This window comes from Cydia splendana, chromosome Z (genome assembly GCF_910591565.1).
Source record: "Cydia splendana chromosome Z, ilCydSple1.2, whole genome shotgun sequence".
Classification (NCBI taxonomy): domain Eukaryota; kingdom Metazoa; phylum Arthropoda; class Insecta; order Lepidoptera; family Tortricidae; genus Cydia; species Cydia splendana.
In genome coordinates this window covers 27456538-27478558 of record NC_085987.1, presented here as the reverse complement: position 1 = coordinate 27478558, position 22021 = coordinate 27456538, and the positions used below count along the sequence as shown (strand labels likewise).

The 22021-nt window shown below is 34.6% G+C and overlaps 1 protein-coding gene across 1 annotated transcript; it reads left to right on the top strand.

Annotated features, from left to right (window-relative positions):
* The first annotated feature begins 622 nt into the window (after positions 1–622).
* LOC134804343 (uncharacterized) lies at positions 623–17322 on the top strand. Its single transcript, XM_063777350.1, has 3 exons — positions 623–783; positions 3811–4009; positions 16997–17322. The coding sequence occupies exons 1-3, from the start codon at positions 746–748 to the stop codon at positions 17234–17236; spliced, it is 477 nt and encodes a 158-aa protein (XP_063633420.1). The 5' UTR covers positions 623–745; the 3' UTR covers positions 17237–17322.
* Positions 17323–22021: the final 4699 nt, after the last annotated feature.

Below are 22021 nucleotides of genomic sequence, written 5' to 3'. Positions count from 1 at the left end.
TGTACTCGAGTAGGTACAGTCAGTATCAAATAGATAGTGACGGCCAAAGTGGCCAAATTATATCGTAACACACCTTTGTTACCTTAGGAGGATTTGTTCCAAATTATTTGGCCACTAATTATATATTTGATGCTGACTCTACAGCTCCTAGTGAGTATTATATTCTTTGCTCTACAGTAAGTAGGCGTGACTAATATGAGAAGACCAATATTCCAATAGTGGCAAGTCCGTTTACTTATATCCGATCAGTAGGTAGACCTTGTGGATTTATCGCCTCTAAAAACCCGTATATAATTTCATCGAAATCGTTAGAGCCGTTTCTGAGATCCCAGAAATATACAAAATTTGCTCTCGTTATCTGCCTCTCTGTCGCTCACCCTAAGAGGACCTCTTTATCTGCAGTCTCTGCACTCTAATTAAGCCTTAATTGGAGTTAAAGAGAAAGATGCCCTCAAAAATTGCGACTTTCGGTGTTCGGTAGGCGCTCTGGTGCTGCCTCCTGCAGTATACGCACGGTACTGACCTACTAACCTTTTTATTATAACTGACATGAGATATTCATACTTTTCAGTTCATTATTCAAATATCACATGACGCGCATGACCCCATAAAAATTCAGTTGTTAAAGAAAATGACATAAAATTTGGTGTTCGTGATAGAAAATTTTCAAAATTTAATTATTTAAATCATTAAACATATTAATTTAAAACTTTTAAGTAAAAATCCTCTGCTTTTTAATCTCATAATGGCAACAAAAGAACTATTAGCGAAACTTCCAGATATGTAAGTATGAATTTCCGTAGACCGGGGTGACTTTGGAAAATTTGGGGTTACTTTGATAGATTTAAAACGGCCATAGAATAGGGAGTATTACTGCAATGTTCTGCCGCCAGAGTGCAGCACTAAACATAGAGTAAAAGCATAGACTAACTTATACATACTAGGCCTTAAACAGTTTTTGACAAGTTTTCACTATGACATTGATGCATCAAGGCGGTTTGTTTACAGGTGGCCTACCGCGAAACGCGAAAATCGAAATTTCGTTATCTGCCTCTCTATCGATCGAATAAGCAAGAGTGATAGAGAGGCAGAAAGGGGCTATTCATAAATTACGTCATTTCAAATTAGGGGGGGGGGGGGGTCTGGACATCGGATGACGGTAGCACGACGTAGGAGGAAACGGGGTCATTCGAAGCATGATTTTTGGATGATTTTAGGGGGGGGGGTCCAAAATTGACAAAAATCGATGACGTAATTTATGGACAGCCCCAAACCGAATTTTCGATTTTCGTGTTTTAGCGGCAAAGCAGGGGACTCCTTGAAATTAAGATTAGATAAGGTACCGAAGACAAAAAATGCTTACGTTGAAACTAATTACCTTAATGAATGACCCTTAATTAGTTAGGTTGTGTCGCCGAAGGCAACCTGACGTGACCCCTACCCCAAGAAAAGATAAGATAAGGTAACGAAGACAAATAAAGCCCACGAAGATACTAAAATGACATAAACAAACCGATTAATGGTCACGTACGCTAGGTCAAGTCTTCCGCCTGCTCTGCTATTATTATTATTTTTTTAAGTTTAAGAAAAACTGTCGACATTCGTACTTTTTTGGAAAGCTGAGGAACTGAGGAACTCATTTCTGTATTTTGTACGCGAAGTGTCATACTTTTTTTTTAAAGTATTGCCTTAAAATGTTACAAAGTTTGGGGAAAATTACAAAAAATTGTGACTTCAAAGCCTTTTTTTTGGAAAATTTTGGAAAGTTTTGGCAATCTTTTTTTATTTCACGTAATCAGTAGTTTATTGGCTATTAGATGAATGCTTTTTTTAATTCCAAATTTGAGTAGTTTTTTCACATTTACCACTTTTTAGTCAAAGGCGGGTTTTTTAAACAAAAACTATAAACTCAAATAACTTGAAAACCAATGAGTTTTGACCCCTGGTTGACTGGACTTAAATCATTGCAAATGACCCACAGAATAACCCCTTTCAAGGAATACGGCGATACCTACTGTAAAAAATCTCGCATAAATATATATTATGGCTTAAAACTAGAATTTTAAAGTCGCCCCTGCATTTGAAAGTCACCCCGGTCAATGGTACTTGCTCAACATTGCATACCATGCCAAACAAAACTACTGTAATACTGTTTGTTCAAGTCAGGCAGTGTTTGGCCTGGCAGGCAATGTTCAGGGGGTTTAAAGAGTTCTGTTAATGAAACGGATGTATGATGCATCTTACAGTATGTAGCCCGCCCGGCTCGATCCTATAAAACGCGTTTAAGACTAAGTAGTCATTAAATCTCGGGCCATATTTCTGGAGTCATACCTACCTTGCCTCTCCTCCCTGTACCTACTCCCTAAGTGCACTAACTTTTATTACACCGCCCTAACCGAGAAATTAATAGTGTCTAAAACGCGTTTGATAACTAGGTAAGTATGTATATAAGATATGAATTATTGTAATTATTTTAATTCTTATTTAGAAAGTTATACTTAAATATAATTTACTTTTAGTCCTGCGGGCGCAGCACGGTTCCATTTTTATCGACTATCACTATGCGCGTCCCTTTCGCACTTACATACTTTTTAGAACGTGACAGGCATGGCGACAAGGGATAAAAACGCGACCGTGCTACGCCGCCTGGTTTCCTTATAATAATAATCGTAGATATTTATCGACGTGACAGGGTGACAAGGACAGCGTCTGTCTTTTTTAATTGCACTGTGATAGAAAGTGACGTTTTGCTTTATTACCTATCGCCTATCAATATCATCAACATGCATTATAGCCTGGTTCACACATGACACAGAACGAGGATACGCGGGAGGCAATTTCCTGGCGCGTATGCTCGCTCTGTGTGGACCCGGCTAATGGAAAGCCCCGGAAAATTGTACATGATAATGTCAGCAACGAAACTTGTTTGCTATATTATATTATTGAAATCAGGAGTCTTGTAACTGTTCATCGATGGAGGTCATAAAATGTTACTAGAGGACAGGTTGTGGGTCTCGGTTTGATTGTACAGAATCGTTATTAGATTTTTATCGGAGCAGCCAAGGCGTTCATAGATATCTAGACGTGACAGTGTATGTACAATGTTGTTCAAAAGTACCTAAGTATATGACTTTTGAACAACTTGGACGCTCCAATACTTCTGATTCCGAGTGTAGTTAGTACCTATTTAAATTAGAATAAAGCTTGCGGAAACAAGTGCTATGTGATGTCTAACATTGTTCATATCAAGGCGGGATTCCACCAGTGTGCGGCACTGTACGGCATATTCAGTACAAAAATGCTTGTGCCGCACAGTGCCGCATACTGGTGGAATCTTGCCCCTTTATAAATGAGACAACTTTGGCACTTTTCATGTTAGTAATTTGGCATTCCTTTTTCTTTAAAGTTTTTCTGGCCTGTCACTTTACCTACACCGATGTACAGCTGAAAAAAGACGCCTGTATCTATTTAGATTCCGTTGCTCATGAAATCATTGACCATTTTTTAGGGTTAGCCCTACTACTAAAGTAAGGACGCTAAGCACAAAGAAATTCAATGGAACAGGCGGGTCAATGGACGAAATACTTCGTGCTTGGCGACCATATTTTATGGCTCCTCTACACGTTGGGCCAGCGCCGGCCACTCCAAGGGACGCATTCATGCGTTAGAGGGAGCAAGTGATAGAGGAGCCATTAGACCATTCATCAAGAATATTGTAGAGGAGCCATTAGACCATTCATCAAGAATATTGTAGAGGAGCCATTAGACCATTCATCAAGAATATTAACTGTAACACTTTTTTGGCGGCAGACCATTGGCAAAACCTGGTTTTGATGCTCTGAATATGACAGCGCCAGTATTAATATCGATGAACCCAGATGGCAATTGGCAGAAAAGTAAACCAGACTGTTTAGACGAGGAACAATTGAAAGCTGTAGTGGCATACTTAGTTAAGTCTAAAGCTGTAACCGCAGCTCAAAGCTATTGCTGCCAATGCGCTTCTGAAGAGGTAAGTGATATTTTTTGCCTAGACCCCTTACTGATTTATTAGACAAAATTCACGTATGTTTCACGCTAACATTCATTCAGTAAAAATATTGTCTCCTTAATCGTCATACATATTTCCCAAAAATATACAAAACGAAAAACGTTGCGCTAGAAAAGTTAGAAAAAGTGTTTAATGTAATTTTCTTGTGTGTATGAATAAAAAAATAAACTTAAAGTTACCTCTAGTGTTGAGTGTGCTCAGAGCATAAAAAGGTCAACCACGGCGTTGCATGAACAAGAGATTTCCTTTGGCAGGATTGGCCCTTAGGACCCAAGGATGGATTTAGAAGTGGAGCCACCCAGATTTTTGATGCAGGGGGGGGGGGGGGGTTTAAGCGTCGGCGACGTCTGATGTTAATAATTGTTTAAGTTTAGGTTCTATGTCAAGTTTAGTATCATTTTCAAGTAAATCAAAGATGTAGGAAAACATAGATTTCATCTAAATCGGCTCAGCCGTTATTGATTCCCCATAAAATCTTACACCTTCCTTTTCACTTTAAAGAGATTTTTTTCTTGAATAAAAACTATCCTATGTTCTTCCCCGGGACTCAAAATATCTCTATAAGTACCAAATTTTATCTAAATCGGTTCAGCGGTTATTGAATCCCCATACAAATTTCCACCTCCCTTTTCACACCCTTAAAGGATGATTTTTGAATTTTGAATTTAAAGTAGGCTATGTTTATTCCCTGGAACTCAAACTATCTCTGTACCAAATTTTAACTAAATTGGTTTAGCGGTTTAAGCGTGAAGAGGAATTTAAAAAAAAAGTATTTTTTTCATATTTTATGTGTTTTACTTCTGAATGGTGTCATTATGATATCAGAAATGAATTCGGCATCTACGATTTATACGAAAACGATACCAAACTTGGCCTAGTAGCTTAAATGATATAGATATCAAGATCAAGTTGAGAGCCCCCCCCCCCCCCCTCTAAAAATTTACATCAAAAATCTCGGTGGCTCCACTTCTTAAATCCATCCTTGGGTCCTAAGGACCAATCCTGCCAAAGGAAATCTCTTGTTCACGCAACGCCGTTTTTTAGGCCCAGCACCATCCGCTATAACTAGAACATGCCATTTGGAGGACGAATTTTTCGTAGTCTTTGAGAAACAAAGATGGGTGGTAGGTGTAGTAGTTATGATAGTTAGATAGTTTTTTTTTTAAACAAGAAATTGGTCCTATAAATAACCTAATTTTATTTTTGAAGGAAAAAGTTGCGCCAAAAAAGACCTTTTATTGATTTTTATGTTTTAAATGATACTCATTGCTGTAGCGAACCGTCACCAATGACAGATGATGATAACAATAAAACATTGTAGTAGTGGTGGTTCAGGTGCAAGTGATAAAAAAAGTAAAAAAGGCGGGATCGGAAAATACTCACTGAATTGGATAGTGTTAATTGTGTTTGACTAAAAAATACAAGAAACACGTAGGTATCTACGCTCGCTATAAAAAACCGGCCAAGTGCGAGTCGGACTAGCACACGAAGGGTTCCGTACCATTATCTATAAAAACGGTCACCCATCCAAGTACTGACCCCGCCCGACGTTGCTTAACTTCGGTCAAAAATCACGTTTGTTGTATGGGAGCCCCACTTAAATCTTTATATTATTCTTTTTTTAGTATTTGTTGTTATAGCGGCAACAGAAATACATCATCTGTGAAAATTTCAACTGTCTAGCTATCACAGATCACAAGATACAGCCCGGTGACAGACGGACGGACGGACGGACGGACGGACGGACGGACAGCGGAGTCTTAGTAATAGGGTCCCGTTTTACCCTTTGGGTACGGATCCCTAAAAATGAGTTCTTCTAGTGAAGAAAATGATATTCTTACGCTGACGCCTACCGAAATTCAAGAGACAGCACAGGCAGTGGCTAGTAATTTGCGACCAGAGAAATCGCGGGCTATTACTGTATTTTATTAGTAATGCAAATCCCACCAAAAACATAAATGCAAAAAGGAGAGCCAAGTTCAATACAAAAATTATGCTTGGCTGTGGGGTTCGCCGCAAAAAGAATGGAGATCTAAATGAGTGCCAAGTTCTATGCAAAATCCAAATATGTATTTATAGGAACAAAATAACATTATAAACAAGTATTGAACTCTATTTCTTTGCTTTATTGGATGCCTATAACAATTGCTGTTATTTAAAAAAAATGTGAGATCTTAAAGTAGGTTAGATTTGACTTGGCCAGTTTTCATTACATCAATCATTTTATAAAGTTATTCAACATATATATATATATATTGTAATTGTCATAAAATCTGGCCAAGCCAAATCTAACCTACTTTAAGAACTCACATTTTTTTAAATAACAGCAATTGTTATAGGTATCCAATAAAGCAAAGAAATAGAGTTTAATACTTGTTTATAATGTTATTTTGTTCCTATAAATACATATTTGGATTTTGCATAGAACTTGGCACTCATTTAGATCTCCATTCTTTTTGCGGCGAACCCCACAGCCAAGCATAATTTTTGTATTGAACTTGGCTCTCCTTTTTTACATTTATGTTTTTGGTGGGATATCAATACTTTTTGTAAAGAAAACTAGGCAGGTATTGAGATTTAATGTTTTTTCTTGTGTTTCCGCTCTATGGTTTTTACTTCTGTTCTTTGTATAATTATGTGGTGCCGCGCGCCGCCGACGACTCACCGTTGGCTGGTTGTTTAGAGTGTATTACAAGTTTTTTGTATGGGGACAGCACTCATTTTTCGACTTAACTTTATTTCTATATAGCAAATATAATAATACATATATTGGGGTAGTTTCAAAAATCTGCTTGTAACGGTTCCAACGCTACAATAAAAAAAATATTTTTTTGCATGGGGACCCCCCCCTATTTTTTAACTTTTTTTATTTTTAGATTTTTCCCTACGCTCACACACAATTACCGAGCTGGATTCCAAATTTCATCCTTTTAGGTCATCTGGAAGTAGGTTAGGTTTAGGTACTATATGTCAGTCAAAATAAAAATTGTATGGGGACCCCCTCTATTTTTAAACTTTTTTTTATTTTTAGATTTTTTCCTACGCTTACACACAATAACCGAGCTGGATTCCAAATTTCATCCTTCTAGGTCACCTGGAAGTAGGTTAGGTTTAGGTACTTATATGTCAGTCCCAATAAAAAATGTTTCTTTTTGTATGGGGAACCCCCTATTTTTTAACTTTATTTTATTTTTAGATTTTTTCCTACAGTTACACACAATAACCGAGCTGGATTCCAAATTTCATCCTTCTAGGTCATCTGGAAGTAGGTTAGGTTTAGGTACTATAAGTCAGTCAGTCAGTCTTAAAATTTACGACTTTTTGACCTTCATATCTTTATAACCGTTTGAGCTAGCTTCATGAAATTTGGGCTTCTAGATGTCCTTATGGATATAATTAAACACACGTAGTTTTATGTGTTTACGTTAAAGATGTTTTGAGTTATAGAAGAGTCAAAAGTGGCACCAAGTGGTTCGTGTAATAGTACACTCGGCGCTGGCTAGCCAGTTCCTTTGCTTGAACTTGGCTTGACACGCTACCGCGTGTCTAGATGTTTTCTTATTTCCTCGTAGTAGTCGTGAAAAGCACTATGTAATGCCTCGGCCGGAAACGCTAAAGATAAACTCACTCGTCCATCTTTTAGCGGTTTTCCGTCCTCTCCTACAATGTACTATTTCAGCTGTAGCACCTGAACCAGGGTGGATTTCAAAATCCTGCGAAAACTTATGGTTCGGTCTTTATAAAAAAAAAACCGGCCAAGTGCGAGTCGGACTCGTGTTGCAAGGGTTCCGTATATTACACAATTTTTAACAGGGTTCCCCTCTTCTGGCATAATATTGTTTGTCAGAAATACACTTCGCATAACATGTATCGCAGAAACACTTTTAGTAGAATGATAATTAGGTATAAATATTACTTTGCATTATTATTACTAAGCATACAATACATTTTGCAGCATATTATTTAGCAGAAGATTACTTTTGCTGACTTTGGTTTAGCATTGTTTTATGTACCATAATCATCCTGCAGCATACTTTCGTTATGGCATAATGTTTTTCTACTTGCAGAAAAGTGGATTACGTTAAGTAAGAACTGTGACCCCCAAACAAAATTGAACCTGTGCCAGATAAGAAGATTATGTTAGGTTGTAACTGCGGCCTCCTGTATAAAACGAACAGCTCCCAGAAAAGTGGGTTAGGTTAGGTTAGAACTGCGACCTCATACAAAACGAACGGCCACCAGAAAAGTGGGTTAGGTTAGGTTATGTGATTAACTTTAAAGCATTTTGATAACTTTATGCTACCTAAATATTATGCAATACATTTATCTGCGAACTCGTTTAAAAGACAATTATGATCATCAACAGTATGCCAAAATATGGTTCTGGATTTTACAACTCTGCGAAATGATTGTATGCTGAATGATACATGGGAAAGGTAATTCTGCCAAACGACATTTCTGCCAAGTAACGTTATGCAATACAAAAATATGTCAAAAATCATTCTGCAACACATTAGTAAACCTTTTTAACAATGTATTTTTTATGTGAAACGTGAGTGAAATCTCTTTAAAAAATCCGTAGGGGTCGGATCAAAAACTAACTTAAGTCCGACTCACGCTTGACTGTACATTTCTAATAGGTTTTCCTGTCATCTATAGGTATAGACCTATTTTATTTTTTTTTTTCAAAATTTTAGACCTAGTAGTTTCGGAAATAAGGGGGGCGGGGGGGAATGCTCATTTTTTGCCTATTTTCTTGAATTACTTCTAAACTGTTTATTCGAAAATTATAAAAAAAATATTTTTGAGATCCTTATAATAAGCTCTTTCATTTGATATGTAACATGATATAGTTTGAAAAATTTTATTTTAAAATTTTCTCATTTACCCCCCAAAAGTGGCCCCTATGTTTAAAATTCATTTGTTTACGTTACATGTCCGTATTTGGGTAACAAACTTACATATGTGTACCAAATTTCAACTTAATTGGTCCAGTAGTTCCGGAGAAAATCGGCTGTGACAGACGGACAGACAGACAGACAGACAGACAGACGCACGAGTGATCCTATAAGGGTTCCGTTTTTTCCTTTTGAGGTACGGAACCCTAAAAACTAGTAGGTTGTGCGAGTTGCAACTTTTTTATATGTTTTAAGAACTATTAATCTTCATGTTCCTTCAATTACCATCTCCAATAACTTAATAGTTATTTTTATATAAAATGTTTTATGTGTCTAAAATCATCACCGTCTACCGGAAAAATCTAAACCTTATTGTTTGCAGTGAAAATTATAGCATACCTATCGTACGATTGCGATTTTTCTTTTACTTATATCTTTTCCATGTTGTTGTTTAACACATGGGAAAATATGCAATAATTCCTTCACCGAGAAAGTACATTTAAAAATATTTAAAATTTTGTCACGAATATTCGTCAACACCGTCATGGTAATGTCAATGTGAGCTTATCTCCGTGTATGAACAACGAAATACCGCTAAAGCTCCTTGCCCTATTTTTCACTTTAATATAGAATGCCAAAAATGATTTCACTATAAAGTCACATCATTGAATCGTGAGAAATATTACAAACAAATTTGTAAAACGTAGTTTGTCACAACAGAGCATCATCACCGTTATGCTTTGGTTTAAAAAAGTTACAAATGATATATTAGAAATAATTATTGAAATGAATGGCAAACTACATGAAGTTTATTGTGTAGCATAGACATTAACTACTATTATTCGTATTCTAGAAATAAAAACAAGAAACTCTCAAATCGTCAACACCATACCCATCATCACCGGGAAAAAATGACGACCGGTGATGATTTCATGTGTATGGTGATGACGGTTCTCAGAAACTTTTCTAGTTATTTTGCTATAATTCATTATGATATTAAGCTGTATGTTTGAAAAACGTTCTCTATGTCTTCTAACACTATATAATGTCTACCTTATAAATGTAGAATACATTTAGAAGAAGATATGACTATTTTTTTCACACTAGAGGATGGTTAGTTTTAAATAACATTTTGACTGAAGTAGGCAAAATTTAGGTCACTTAGAACTTAGAACATACAAATGTTTATTTTTTATTATCTAATAATGTAAATCGTGCAACTTAGAGTCTGTAATTGCATGTTAGTCGTGTTAAAACAAAGTATTTAAACAAGCAACATATATTAAGTTTTAAGCGACCATAGGCTACGATACTGGCTCACTATCGTAATGGCCTTATGTTTTTTGATAATATTATATTAATTGATGTATATAATTACAGCAATTAATAATTATACCATTGGGTAGTCACCGGACCTAATACCCAATACCCAATACCCATTTTGTAACTTATGACATGCATTACAAGTAGGGGTCTTGCAACTTATAAAACACTGATTATTTATTAAAGTTTAGCTATTAAACAATATATATATGGATTTAACTCATTATAGCTATTTTTAAAGTTAATTTATAAAACAACAAAAATACAAACTTATGCAATGAATCAAATTATCAAAAAAAAAAGTAATATATCATAAAAATTAAGCTCACTGGTAAGCCAGCAATTTTATAATATGATATAAATAAGTACCAAGTTATGCAGTACATAAAAGAAGATGCGGGTTTAAACTGATAATAAGAGTACAATATTGTTAATATGATTAAACATTGAAAAAACCCAAAAAAATAAATGAATACATAAATTGCCTATTTCGGAATATTTTACTTTCTTTTTGTTCAATAATATAAATTATTTAAAATTATAAAATAAAAATACTTGTTATATATTTATTTATATGAATAAAATAAATGTATTTTTTATAATTTACTAAAAATAATTTATGTAGCTAGTCTTATGTTCAAAAACATGTTATTTGTAATGTTTATTAAAGTTCTAAAGCTTTACAATTAAAAAAAGTTTTTGTTTTTTTAATACGTTTTTAATACATATATAAATTAGTTCCCAAATCGTCATTACCGTACATGCAGTGACATTACCGTCTATAAAAGAGTCATTACCATACCATGATTGTCATCACCATCTTGCATTTTTATTTTCCGAAAGCGATAACTTCAAATATAAGCCACAAATGATTGTATAAATACCATAAATATCCTCAATATACAGCCCCCTATTACTTTACCCAGCTAGAATCGTGTTAAATTAAACATTAAAAAAAAATATTTTTTTGTATGGTGAAATTTTTGGTGATGAAATCCACCCACCACCACTACTACAATGTTTCATTGTTATCATCATCTGTCATTGGTGACGGTTCGCTACAGCAATGAGTATCATTTAAAACATAAAAAACCGGCCAAGTGCGAGTCGGACTCGCGTTGCAAGGGTTCCGTATATTACACAATTTTTAACAGGGTTCCCCCTCTTCTGGCATAATATTGTTTGTCAGAAATACACTTCGCATAACATGTATCGCAGAAACACTTTTAGTAGAATGATAATTAGGTATAAATATTACTTTGCATTATTATTACTAAGCATACAATACATTTTGCAGCATATTATTTAGCAGAAGATTACTTTTGCTGACTTTGGTTTAGCATTCTTTTATGTACCATAATCATCCTGCAGCATACTTTCGTTATGGCATAATGTTTTTCTACTTGCAGAAAAGTGGATTACGTTAAGTAAGAACTGTGACCCCCAAACAAAATTGAACCTGTGCCAGATAAGAAGATTATGTTAGGTTGTAACTGCGGCCTCCTGTATAAAACGAACAGCTCCCAGAAAAGTGGGTTAGGTTAGGTTAGAACTGCGACCTCATACAAAACGAACGGCCACCAGAAAAGTGGGTTAGGTTAGGTTATGTGATTAACTTTAAAGCATTTTGATAACTTTATGCTACCTAAATATTATGCAATACATTTATCTGCGAACTCGTTTAAAAGACTATTATGATCATCAACAGTATGCCAAAATATGGTTCTGGATTTTACAACTCTGCGAAATGATTGTATGCTGAATGATATATGGGAAAGGTAATTCTGCCAAACGACATTTCTGCCAAGTAACGTTATGCAATACAAAAATATGTCAAAAATCATTCTGCAACACATTAGTAAACCTTTTTAACAATGTATTTTATATGTGAAACGTGAGTGAAATCTCTTTAAAAAATCCGTAGGGGTCGGATCAAAAACTAACTTAAGTCCGACTCACGCTTGACTGTACATTTCTAATAGGTTTTCCTGTCATCTATAGGTATAGACCTATTTTATGTATTTTTTTCAAAATTTTAGACCTAGTAGTTTCGGAAATAAGGGGGGGGGGGGGGGAATGCTCATTTTTTGCCTATTTTCTTGAATTACTTCTAAACTGTTTATTCGAAAATTATAAAAAAAATATTTTTGAGATCCTTATAATAAGCTCTTTCATTTGATATGTAACATGATATAGTTTGAAAAATTTTATTTTAAAATTTTCTCATTTACCCCCCAAAAGTGGCCCCTATGTTTAAAATTCATTTGTTTACGTTACATGTCCGTATTTGGGTAACAAACTTACATATGTGTACCAAATTTCAACTTAATTGGTCCAGTAGTTCCGGAGAAAATCGGCTGTGACAGACGGACAGACAGACAGACAGACAGACAGACGCACGAGTGATCCTATAAGGGTTCCGTTTTTTCCTTTTGAGGTACGGAACCCTAAAAACTAGTAGGTTGTGCGAGTTGCAACTTTTTTATATGTTTTAAGAACTATTAATCTTCATGTTCCTTCAATTACCATCTCCAATAACTTAATAGTTATTTTTATATAAAATGTTTTATGTGTCTAAAATCATCACCGTCTACCGGAAAAATCTAAACCTTATTGTTTGCAGTGAAAATTATAGCATACCTATCGTACGATTGCGATTTTTCTTTTACTTATATCTTTTCCATGTTGTTGTTTAACACATGGGAAAATATGCAATAATTCCTTCACCGAGAAAGTACATTTAAAAATATTTAAAATTTTGTCACGAATATTCGTCAACACCGTCATGGTAATGTCAATGTGAGCTTATCTCCGTGTATGAACAACGAAATACCGCTAAAGCTCCTTGCCCTATTTTTCACTTTAATATAGAATGCCAAAAATGATTTCACTATAAAGTCACATCATTGAATCGTGAGAAATATTACAAACAAATTTGTAAAACGTAGTTTGTCACAACAGAGCATCATCACCGTTATGCTTTGGTTTAAAAAAGTTACAAATGATATATTAGAAATAATTATTGAAATGAATGGCAAACTACATGAAGTTTATTGTGTAGCATAGACATTAACTACTATTATTCGTATTCTAGAAATAAAAACAAGAAACTCTCAAATCGTCAACACCATACCCATCATCACCGGGAAAAAATGACGACCGGTGATGATTTCATGTGTATGGTGATGACGGTTCTCAGAAACTTTTCTAGTTATTTTGCTATAATTCATTATGATATTAAGCTGTATGTTTGAAAAACGTTCTCTATGTCTTCTAACACTATATAATGTCTACCTTATAAATGTAGAATACATTTAGAAGAAGATATGACTATTTTTTTCACACTAGAGGATGGTTAGTTTTAAATAACATTTTGACTGAAGTAGGCAAAATTTAGGTCACTTAGAACTTAGAACATACAAATGTTTATTTTTTATTATCTAATAATGTAAATCGTGCAACTTAGAGTCTGTAATTGCATGTTAGTCGTGTTAAAACAAAGTATTTAAACAAGCAACATATATTAAGTTTTAAGCGACCATAGGCTACGATACTGGCTCACTATCGTAATGGCCTTATGTTTTTTGATAATATTATATTAATTGATGTATATAATTACAGCAATTAATAATTATACCATTGGGTAGTCACCGGACCTAATACCCAATACCCAATACCCATTTTGTAACTTATGACATGCATTACAAGTAGGGGTCTTGCAACTTATAAAACACTGATTATTTATTAAAGTTTAGCTATTAAACAATATATATATGGATTTAACTCATTATAGCTATTTTTAAAGTTAATTTATAAAACAACAAAAATACAAACTTATGCAATGAATCAAATTATCAAAAAAAAAAGTAATATATCATAAAAATTAAGCTCACTGGTAAGCCAGCAATTTTATAATATGATATAAATAAGTACCAAGTTATGCAGTACATAAAAGAAGATGCGGGTTTAAACTGATAATAAGAGTACAATATTGTTAATATGATTAAACATTGAAAAAACCCAAAAAAATAAATGAATACATAAATTGCCTATTTCGGAATATTTTACTTTCTTTTTGTTCAATAATATAAATTATTTAAAATTATAAAATGAAAATACTTGTTATATATTTATTTATATGAATAAAATAAATGTATTTTTTATAATTTACTAAAAATAATTTATGTAGCTAGTCTTATGTTCAAAAACATGTTATTTGTAATGTTTATTAAAGTTCTAAAGCTTTACAATTAAAAAAAGTTTTTGTTTTTTTAATACGTTTTTAATACATATATAAATTAGTTCCCAAATCGTCATTACCGTACATGCAGTGACATTACCGTCTATAAAAGAGTCATTACCATACCATGATTGTCATCACCATCTTGCATTTTTATTTTCCGAAAGCGATAACTTCAAATATAAGCCACAAATGATTGTATAAATACCATAAATATCCTCAATATACAGCCCCCTATTACTTTACCCAGCTAGTAATCGTGTTAAATTAAACATTAAAAAAAAATATTTTTTTGTATGGTGAAATTTTTGGTGATGAAATCCACCCACCACCACTACTACAATGTTTCATTGTTATCATCATCTGTCATTGGTGACGGTTCGCTACAGCAATGAGTATCATTTAAAACATAAAAAACCGGCCAAGTGCGAGTCGGACTCGCGTTGCAAGGGTTCCGTATATTACACAATTTTTAACAGGGTTCCCCCTCTTCTGGCATAATATTGTTTGTCAGAAATACACTTCGCATAACATGTATCGCAGAAACACTTTTAGTAGAATGATAATTAGGTATAAATATTACTTTGCATTATTATTACTAAGCATACAATACATTTTGCAGCATATTATTTAGCAGAAGATTACTTTTGCTGACTTTGGTTTAGCATTCTTTTATGTACCATAATCATCCTGCAGCATACTTTCGTTATGGCATAATGTTTTTCTACTTGCAGAAAAGTGGATTACGTTAAGTAAGAACTGTGACCCCCAAACAAAATTGAACCTGTGCCAGATAAGAAGATTATGTTAGGTTGTAACTGCGGCCTCCTGTATAAAACGAACAGCTCCCAGAAAAGTGGGTTAGGTTAGGTTAGAACTGCGACCTCATACAAAACGAACGGCCACCAGAAAAGTGGGTTAGGTTAGGTTATGTGATTAACTTTAAAGCATTTTGATAACTTTATGCTACCTAAATATTATGCAATACATTTATCTGCGAACTCGTTTAAAAGACTATTATGATCATCAACAGTATGCCAAAATATGGTTCTGGATTTTACAACTCTGCGAAATGATTGTATGCTGAATGATATATGGGAAAGGTAATTCTGCCAAACGACATTTCTGCCAAGTAACGTTATGCAATACAAAAATATGTCAAAAATCATTCTGCAACACATTAGTAAACCTTTTTAACAATGTATTTTATATGTGAAACGTGAGTGAAATCTCTTTAAAAAATCCGTAGGGGTCGGATCAAAAACTAACTTAAGTCCGACTCACGCTTGACTGTACATTTCTAATAGGTTTTCCTGTCATCTATAGGTATAGACCTATTTTATGTATTTTTTTCAAAATTTTAGACCTAGTAGTTTCGGAAATAAGGGGGGGGGGGGGGGGGAATGCTCATTTTTTGCCTATTTTCTTGAATTACTTCTAAACTGTTTATTCGAAAATTATAAAAAAAATATTTTTGAGATCCTTATAATAAGCTCTTTCATTTGATATGTAACATGATATAGTTTGAAAAATTTTATTTTTTAATTTTCTCATTTACCCCCCAAAAGTGGCCCCTATGTTTAAAATTCATTTGTTTACGTTACATGTCCGTATTTGGGTAACAAACTTACATATATGTACCAAATTTCAACTTAATTGGTCCAGTAGTTCCGGAGAAAATCGGCTGTGACAGACGGACAGACAGACAGACGCACGAGTGATCCTATAAGGGTTCCATTTTTTCCTTTTGAGGTACGGAACCCTAAAAATCAATAAAAGGTCTTTATTGGCGCAACTTTTTCCTTCAAAAATAAAATTAGGTTATTTATAGCACCAATTTCTTGTTAAAAAAAAATGTCCAAACCATTCATTCATTCAGTCAGTTCATTCGATTCACGCTTAAGGCGTTTTTTACTTTTGTAGTTGTTTGTGGTTTTTTAGCAAAAAGGCTTCTAAGTTTAGAGTCAGTTTAAAGCAAACAACAGAAAAACGCCTCTTAAAAGTGATAAAAAAGTAAAAAAAGGCGGGATCGGAAAATACTCACTGAATTGGATAGTGTAAATTGTGTTTGACTAAAAAATACAAGAAACACGTATCTACGCTCGCTATAAAAATTAGTTCTAGTGAAGAAAATGATATTCTTACGTTGACGCCTACCAAACTTCAAGAGACAGCACAGGCAGTGGCTGTAATTTGCGACCAGAGAAATCGCGGGCTGTTACTTATAGTTATGCAAATGTTTTCTTATTTCCTCGCAGTAGTCGTGAAAAGCACTATGTAATGCCTCGGCCGGAAACGTTAAAGATGGACTCGTATTATTTGAGGGCCTCCACTAACGTGTCGGCCCTCAAACTCACTCGTCCATCTTTTAGCGGTTTTCCGTCCTCTCCTACAGTGTGTGTACTATTTTGGACCACTTTACTAAGCACTATTAGGTATTTGTATAATTTCTAATATCAGTTATATCCATTTAATTTTAATATATAGATAAACGGAGGTGCATCTAACTACGTACCGGTTATAATGATGCCACTCTATCCAGCTGACCAATGTCCATTCGATATGGATTGTGAAATCCAGAAAATGAAAGAATCAGAACCTAAGAAAAAAACGAAAGCTAAGGCTGTCGCTGAAGCGGAAAAAGATGACAAAGAGGGTAAAAAGAAAAAGAAACGGGGATATGTAATGCAGCGACTCAATGATTTCGATTTGCTATCACAGTGGTAATTTTTATATGGTGTTGTCATGTAAGTATGTCATGAGAAAATATTCAGGAGTTATGAAATAAAAATGTTGATGTTTTATCTTTTCAATCCTTGTGTATCCTCATCCTCTTCCTAGGACTGTCCCGCTGTCCCTGCATTTTGCCATGGCTCAGCTTAGGAGCTCTGGAATTCCTCGTTATAGGTACCTACACCGTGGGAACGAGTAACCCGACAGATTTTAAACATGTATTCCTGATCGCATATAGATAATAAATAGTACATTATAATCGAGGCTCAGAAGTAGCTACTTGCAGGCTGAGGATTCGTTTTAAACGGACGACCTTGAATCCGAAGCCAGCAAGTACCTTCCATTCCAGGCGAGTCATATACATTTATAGTGCTTTTCTCAAAAATGGTGCAAGAAATATAAATATATTTGAAATATTTTACACAAGCAACGTTCTTACGTTTATAATATAGATGGCCAATCAAATCTTATCAGTAGAAAAAGGCGCGAAATTCAAATTTTCTATGAGACAATAATATCCCTTCGCGTCTACATTTTTAAAATTGGCCCCTTTTTCTACTGACAAGATCTGCTGTGAGAGTCAGGATCGCGGGTGTACCTAAATAAAAATAAACAAAAAGCATACCATATTTTAGTACCTAATTTGTACTATTTGGTACCTCCTTTAAAAAAATTAGTACCTCACGGTATTAAAAGTTATTACCAAAAAACATTACACCCGCCATTCTGACAGTCAGAATGGCGGGTGTATTTTATTACGCAATGATCCCGCGATTATTGATAAATTCTTTAAAAGCCAAATTTTAGTACCTTTTTAGTACTTTCATTTTCAATTATAAATTGAGCCATTTTATTTGTGGTTTCCGAGTTTTACTCATTTTACACTTTACATTGCTATTACAATTTTGCAGGCGCTGTAATTTTCCACCGTATCGATTTCGTTTTTAAGAAAAAACGCTACGCTACAACTATTGTTATTACGCCAGGATTTAGTACCTTTTACGTTTAATTTGTTACCTTTTCACGATTAATCTGTTAAGTTCTATTAACTATGAAAATTACGTCTTACAAATGGCCAGGCGCCATGTCATAGAATTCTTCATATGAAAAAATTCTGCTCTTCATTGTGCTTGTAATTGTGTACCTAATACCTACTTTTAAGTATATGGTGATTAATGAAATAAAACCCGCAAATTATGTCTGTTTGTCGGTATATGACTTCTCGTCCCGTCGATGTCCTTTTTAGGGTTTCGTACCAAAAAAGTACAAAAGGAACCCTCATGGTGCGACTCTGTCCGTCTGTCCGTCCGTATGTCACATCGCTAAATATATCGAAAACTACGGAAGCTATCGATTTAAAATTTGGAATGATTATTTGTTTATGAATTTTTAATAATTATGGAAAATGCCCAATATAAAGAGGGGGCAAAATTTACAAGTCTATAGTTACTAGGTCGAGTAGGATATCATTTGAAAGCGCTCGAATTGAACATTACAAAACATTTCTTTTACACACTGAAAAATAAATTTATATTTGAAGGAAAAATGTGAAAAACAAAACTATTAAGTCAATGTGGCCAAATCCGTCAGAGGAGTAAATCCGTCCAACAACATTTGCGACTATTCTAACAACAGTATACACTTGCTGACTCGATCGCTAAAGCAGAGAGCATATTTAATACCAGTAGTCAAAAACAAGATCACAACAGTAGTCAGAAACAGCGCTCAGTCGCCAGTAAATGAAAAAAAATAACGCTATTAAAGTTCAGGTGCGCTCCGAACTTGATATCGAGCTAAGTGTGCTGCTCTGTTTTGTGAAGTTGGGATGAGACGATGTAAGTTAGGCCTTAATAATGGCTTATTTAGAATTTTAGACGATGCGAGAACTCGCATGCGAGTTTCATTACACTGCGGTTTTTGATCGGTCGGTTGAATTGGACGTAACCAACAGTCCGCAATGTAACTAAAATGCATGCGAGTTCGCGCGCAGTCTAAATCAGCCCTTAGTATGTTTATTATTGTTCGATATGCATGTTTATCGGTCTTTTTATCCATTTTACATTATAATCTCTTGGTGAGAAACCATGGGTGGTTAAAATTTGTGTTTACAAAACTATCGAGCGGACAAATCCGTCAATTACGAAACGGGAAAAATCGTCATGTGCCGGAATTTCCCTATTGCCAACCTTTTTTGATTTGACTCACTTAGGTAAGTATAACTCATATCATACTCATGCAGTGATGCGAGATTTTTACTGAATTGTCAAATTCCTCATATAAATTCGTGGTAGCTTTCGTACATCAATCTAAGATATCTGTGCTGTATTATTTAAAATTAAAACGTAGATTTTATTTTTAAACTTTTTTTAAAGGTTTAATTTAAAAATAGAACGGATTTGCCCCAAGAATATATTTGGGAATAAAATCTAAATTTAACCTTAAATTGAGTTCACTAAGGTTTAGTTTCGATTAAGGGTATAGTGGTATTTATGTTCACTTGACGTAAGTACCTACATGTTTGTAATACGTCACGATACAAGAAAAATCGTTGGTTGACAGAAATGCCCCAAACCCTAGGGAAAATCCGTCAACTGACATGTCTTTAAAAAAAATCATATTTAAATAACCAGCAGTACTAGGAGTTTAATATGAGTACCTTTATATAAATAAATAAAATATATAAATAATTAATATTGGGGACATCTTGCACAGATCAACCTAGCCCCAAACTAAGCAAAGCTTGTACTATGGGTGCTAGGCGACGATATACATACTTATATAGATAAATACATACTTATATACATAGAAAACACCCATGACTCAGGAACAAATATTAGTGTTCATCACACAAATAAATGCCCTTACTGGGATTCGAACCCAGGACCATCGGCTTCGCAGGCAGGGTCACTACCCACTAGGCCAGACTGGTCGTCTATATCTCATAGGTTAAATAAATGCTTAATCTATTACAGTGATAAGGTTTATTAAAAAGTTAATATCATCATAGTTATGACCGGCCAAAGTGAACTTAAACTATGACGGAAATGCTCTCATTGACCTTAAACCCCCCCCCCCCCTAAGTATCCCCGAAAAACCAACATACATACAGTGAGTATTTTAGTTACTAAACGTGTCTGAACACCAAAAATTTAGTCGAGAAGACTAGTAAGTAGGGAATGCAAATCGGTTATTTTCGGTTATTTTTTGTATGGAAATTATCGGTTATTAACCGATTTCGGTTTTCATACAAAAAATAACCGATTTGCATTCCCTACTAGTAAGAGTGGTGGAGTGAGGCCACGGGGAGGCTCACTCGCCAGAAAAAATAGAACAAAATGGATCCATTCGACTAATTTACTGACTAATCTACTCGACTAAATTGTTGGTTTTCAGACACGTAATACTCGCAACTCGCCACTCGACTATGTAGTCCGAACTAGGCTAGACATTGATACTCAAGGCGGTTTGTGTACAAGTGGCTTAACCGCGAAACGCAAAAATCGAAACTTCGTTATCTGCCTCTCTATCGATCGAATATGCAAGAGTGATAGAGAGGCAGAAACCGAACTTTTGATTTTCGTGTTTCGCGGTAGGCCCTGTGTTGGTGCTAGTGACGCCCTCTACGCAGAGTTTTGCGTAATATTCCCTGTGGGGTCGCTTTCCGTGCCATATTCATACTCAGACACAGCGACCTTGTCAGAAGAAAAACTGTACCAAGACGATAGAAAAACATCATGTAATAGTTAAATGAAATAATTGCTTGTATTTCTAAAAGGTATGTATTTCAATCGTATGTCTTAGCAAAATCAACGGGATCCCACAAAGAAGTATATTCATCACACTAATATACCGACAAACAGACATAATTTGCGGGTTTTATTTGATTAATCAGTAATCACGATATACTTAAGAGTAGGTATAAGTACACGGTACGCGGAATTTTTTCATAGGAAGAATTCTTTGACATCGCGCCTGGCCATTTGTAAGAGGTAATTTTCATAGTTAATTGAACTTAACAGATTAAACGTGAAAAGGTAACAAATTAAACGTAAAAGGTACTAAATCCTGGCGTAATAACAATAGTTGTAGCGTAGCGTTTTTTCTTAAAAACGAAATCGATACGGTGAAAAATCGAAGCGCCTGTAAAATTGTAATAGCAATGTAAAGTGTAAAATGAGTAAAACTCGGAAACCACAAATAATGTGGCTCAATTTATAAATGAATATGAAAGTACTAAAAAGGTACTAAAATTTGTCTTTTATAGAATTTATCAATAATCGCGGGATCATTGCGTAATAAAATACACCCGCCATTCTGACTGTCACAATGGCGGGTGTAATGTTATTTGGTGATAACTTTTAATACCGTGAGGTACTAATTTTTTTAAAGGAGGTACCAAATAGTACAAATTAGGTACTAAAATATGGTATGCTTTTTGTTTATTTTTATCTAGGTACACCCGCCATCCTGACTCTCACGATCTGCTTGACCAACTATATATTCACAGAAAAAAGAAACAATTGAAAAAATTTGCTTTGCCGCCTGTTTTTTTTGTTATAAATAAAATAAAGTGTATTTTTCTGCCGCAAATACGCCAACCTTTATTATTATTTGAGACCATAGACCTGTTTCATATTTCAGTGTTTGAGACAGCTAAATAGGCGCGGTACCAACATTATAATAATAAGTAAAATCTGACAAAAAAGAGTAGAAATTAAAAAGTGGCAATACTGTAGTGTCGTCCCTTTCTAATCAATATATATTATATAAGAAAACGGG

What these genes read in the sequence shown, in the direction of transcription:
- LOC134804343 (XM_063777350.1), top strand. Translation starts at nt 746, where the DNA reads ATGGCAACAAAAGAACTATTAGCGAAACTTCCAGATAT. An exon ending in TTAGCGAAACTTCCAGATAT is followed by an intron (nt 784 to 3,810) that starts GTAAGTATGAAT and finishes TTTTGGCGGCAG; the next exon opens with ACCATTGGCAAAACCTGGTT. An exon ending in GCCAATGCGCTTCTGAAGAG is followed by an intron (nt 4,010 to 16,996) that starts GTAAGTGATATT and finishes TTTAATATATAG; the next exon opens with ATAAACGGAGGTGCATCTAA.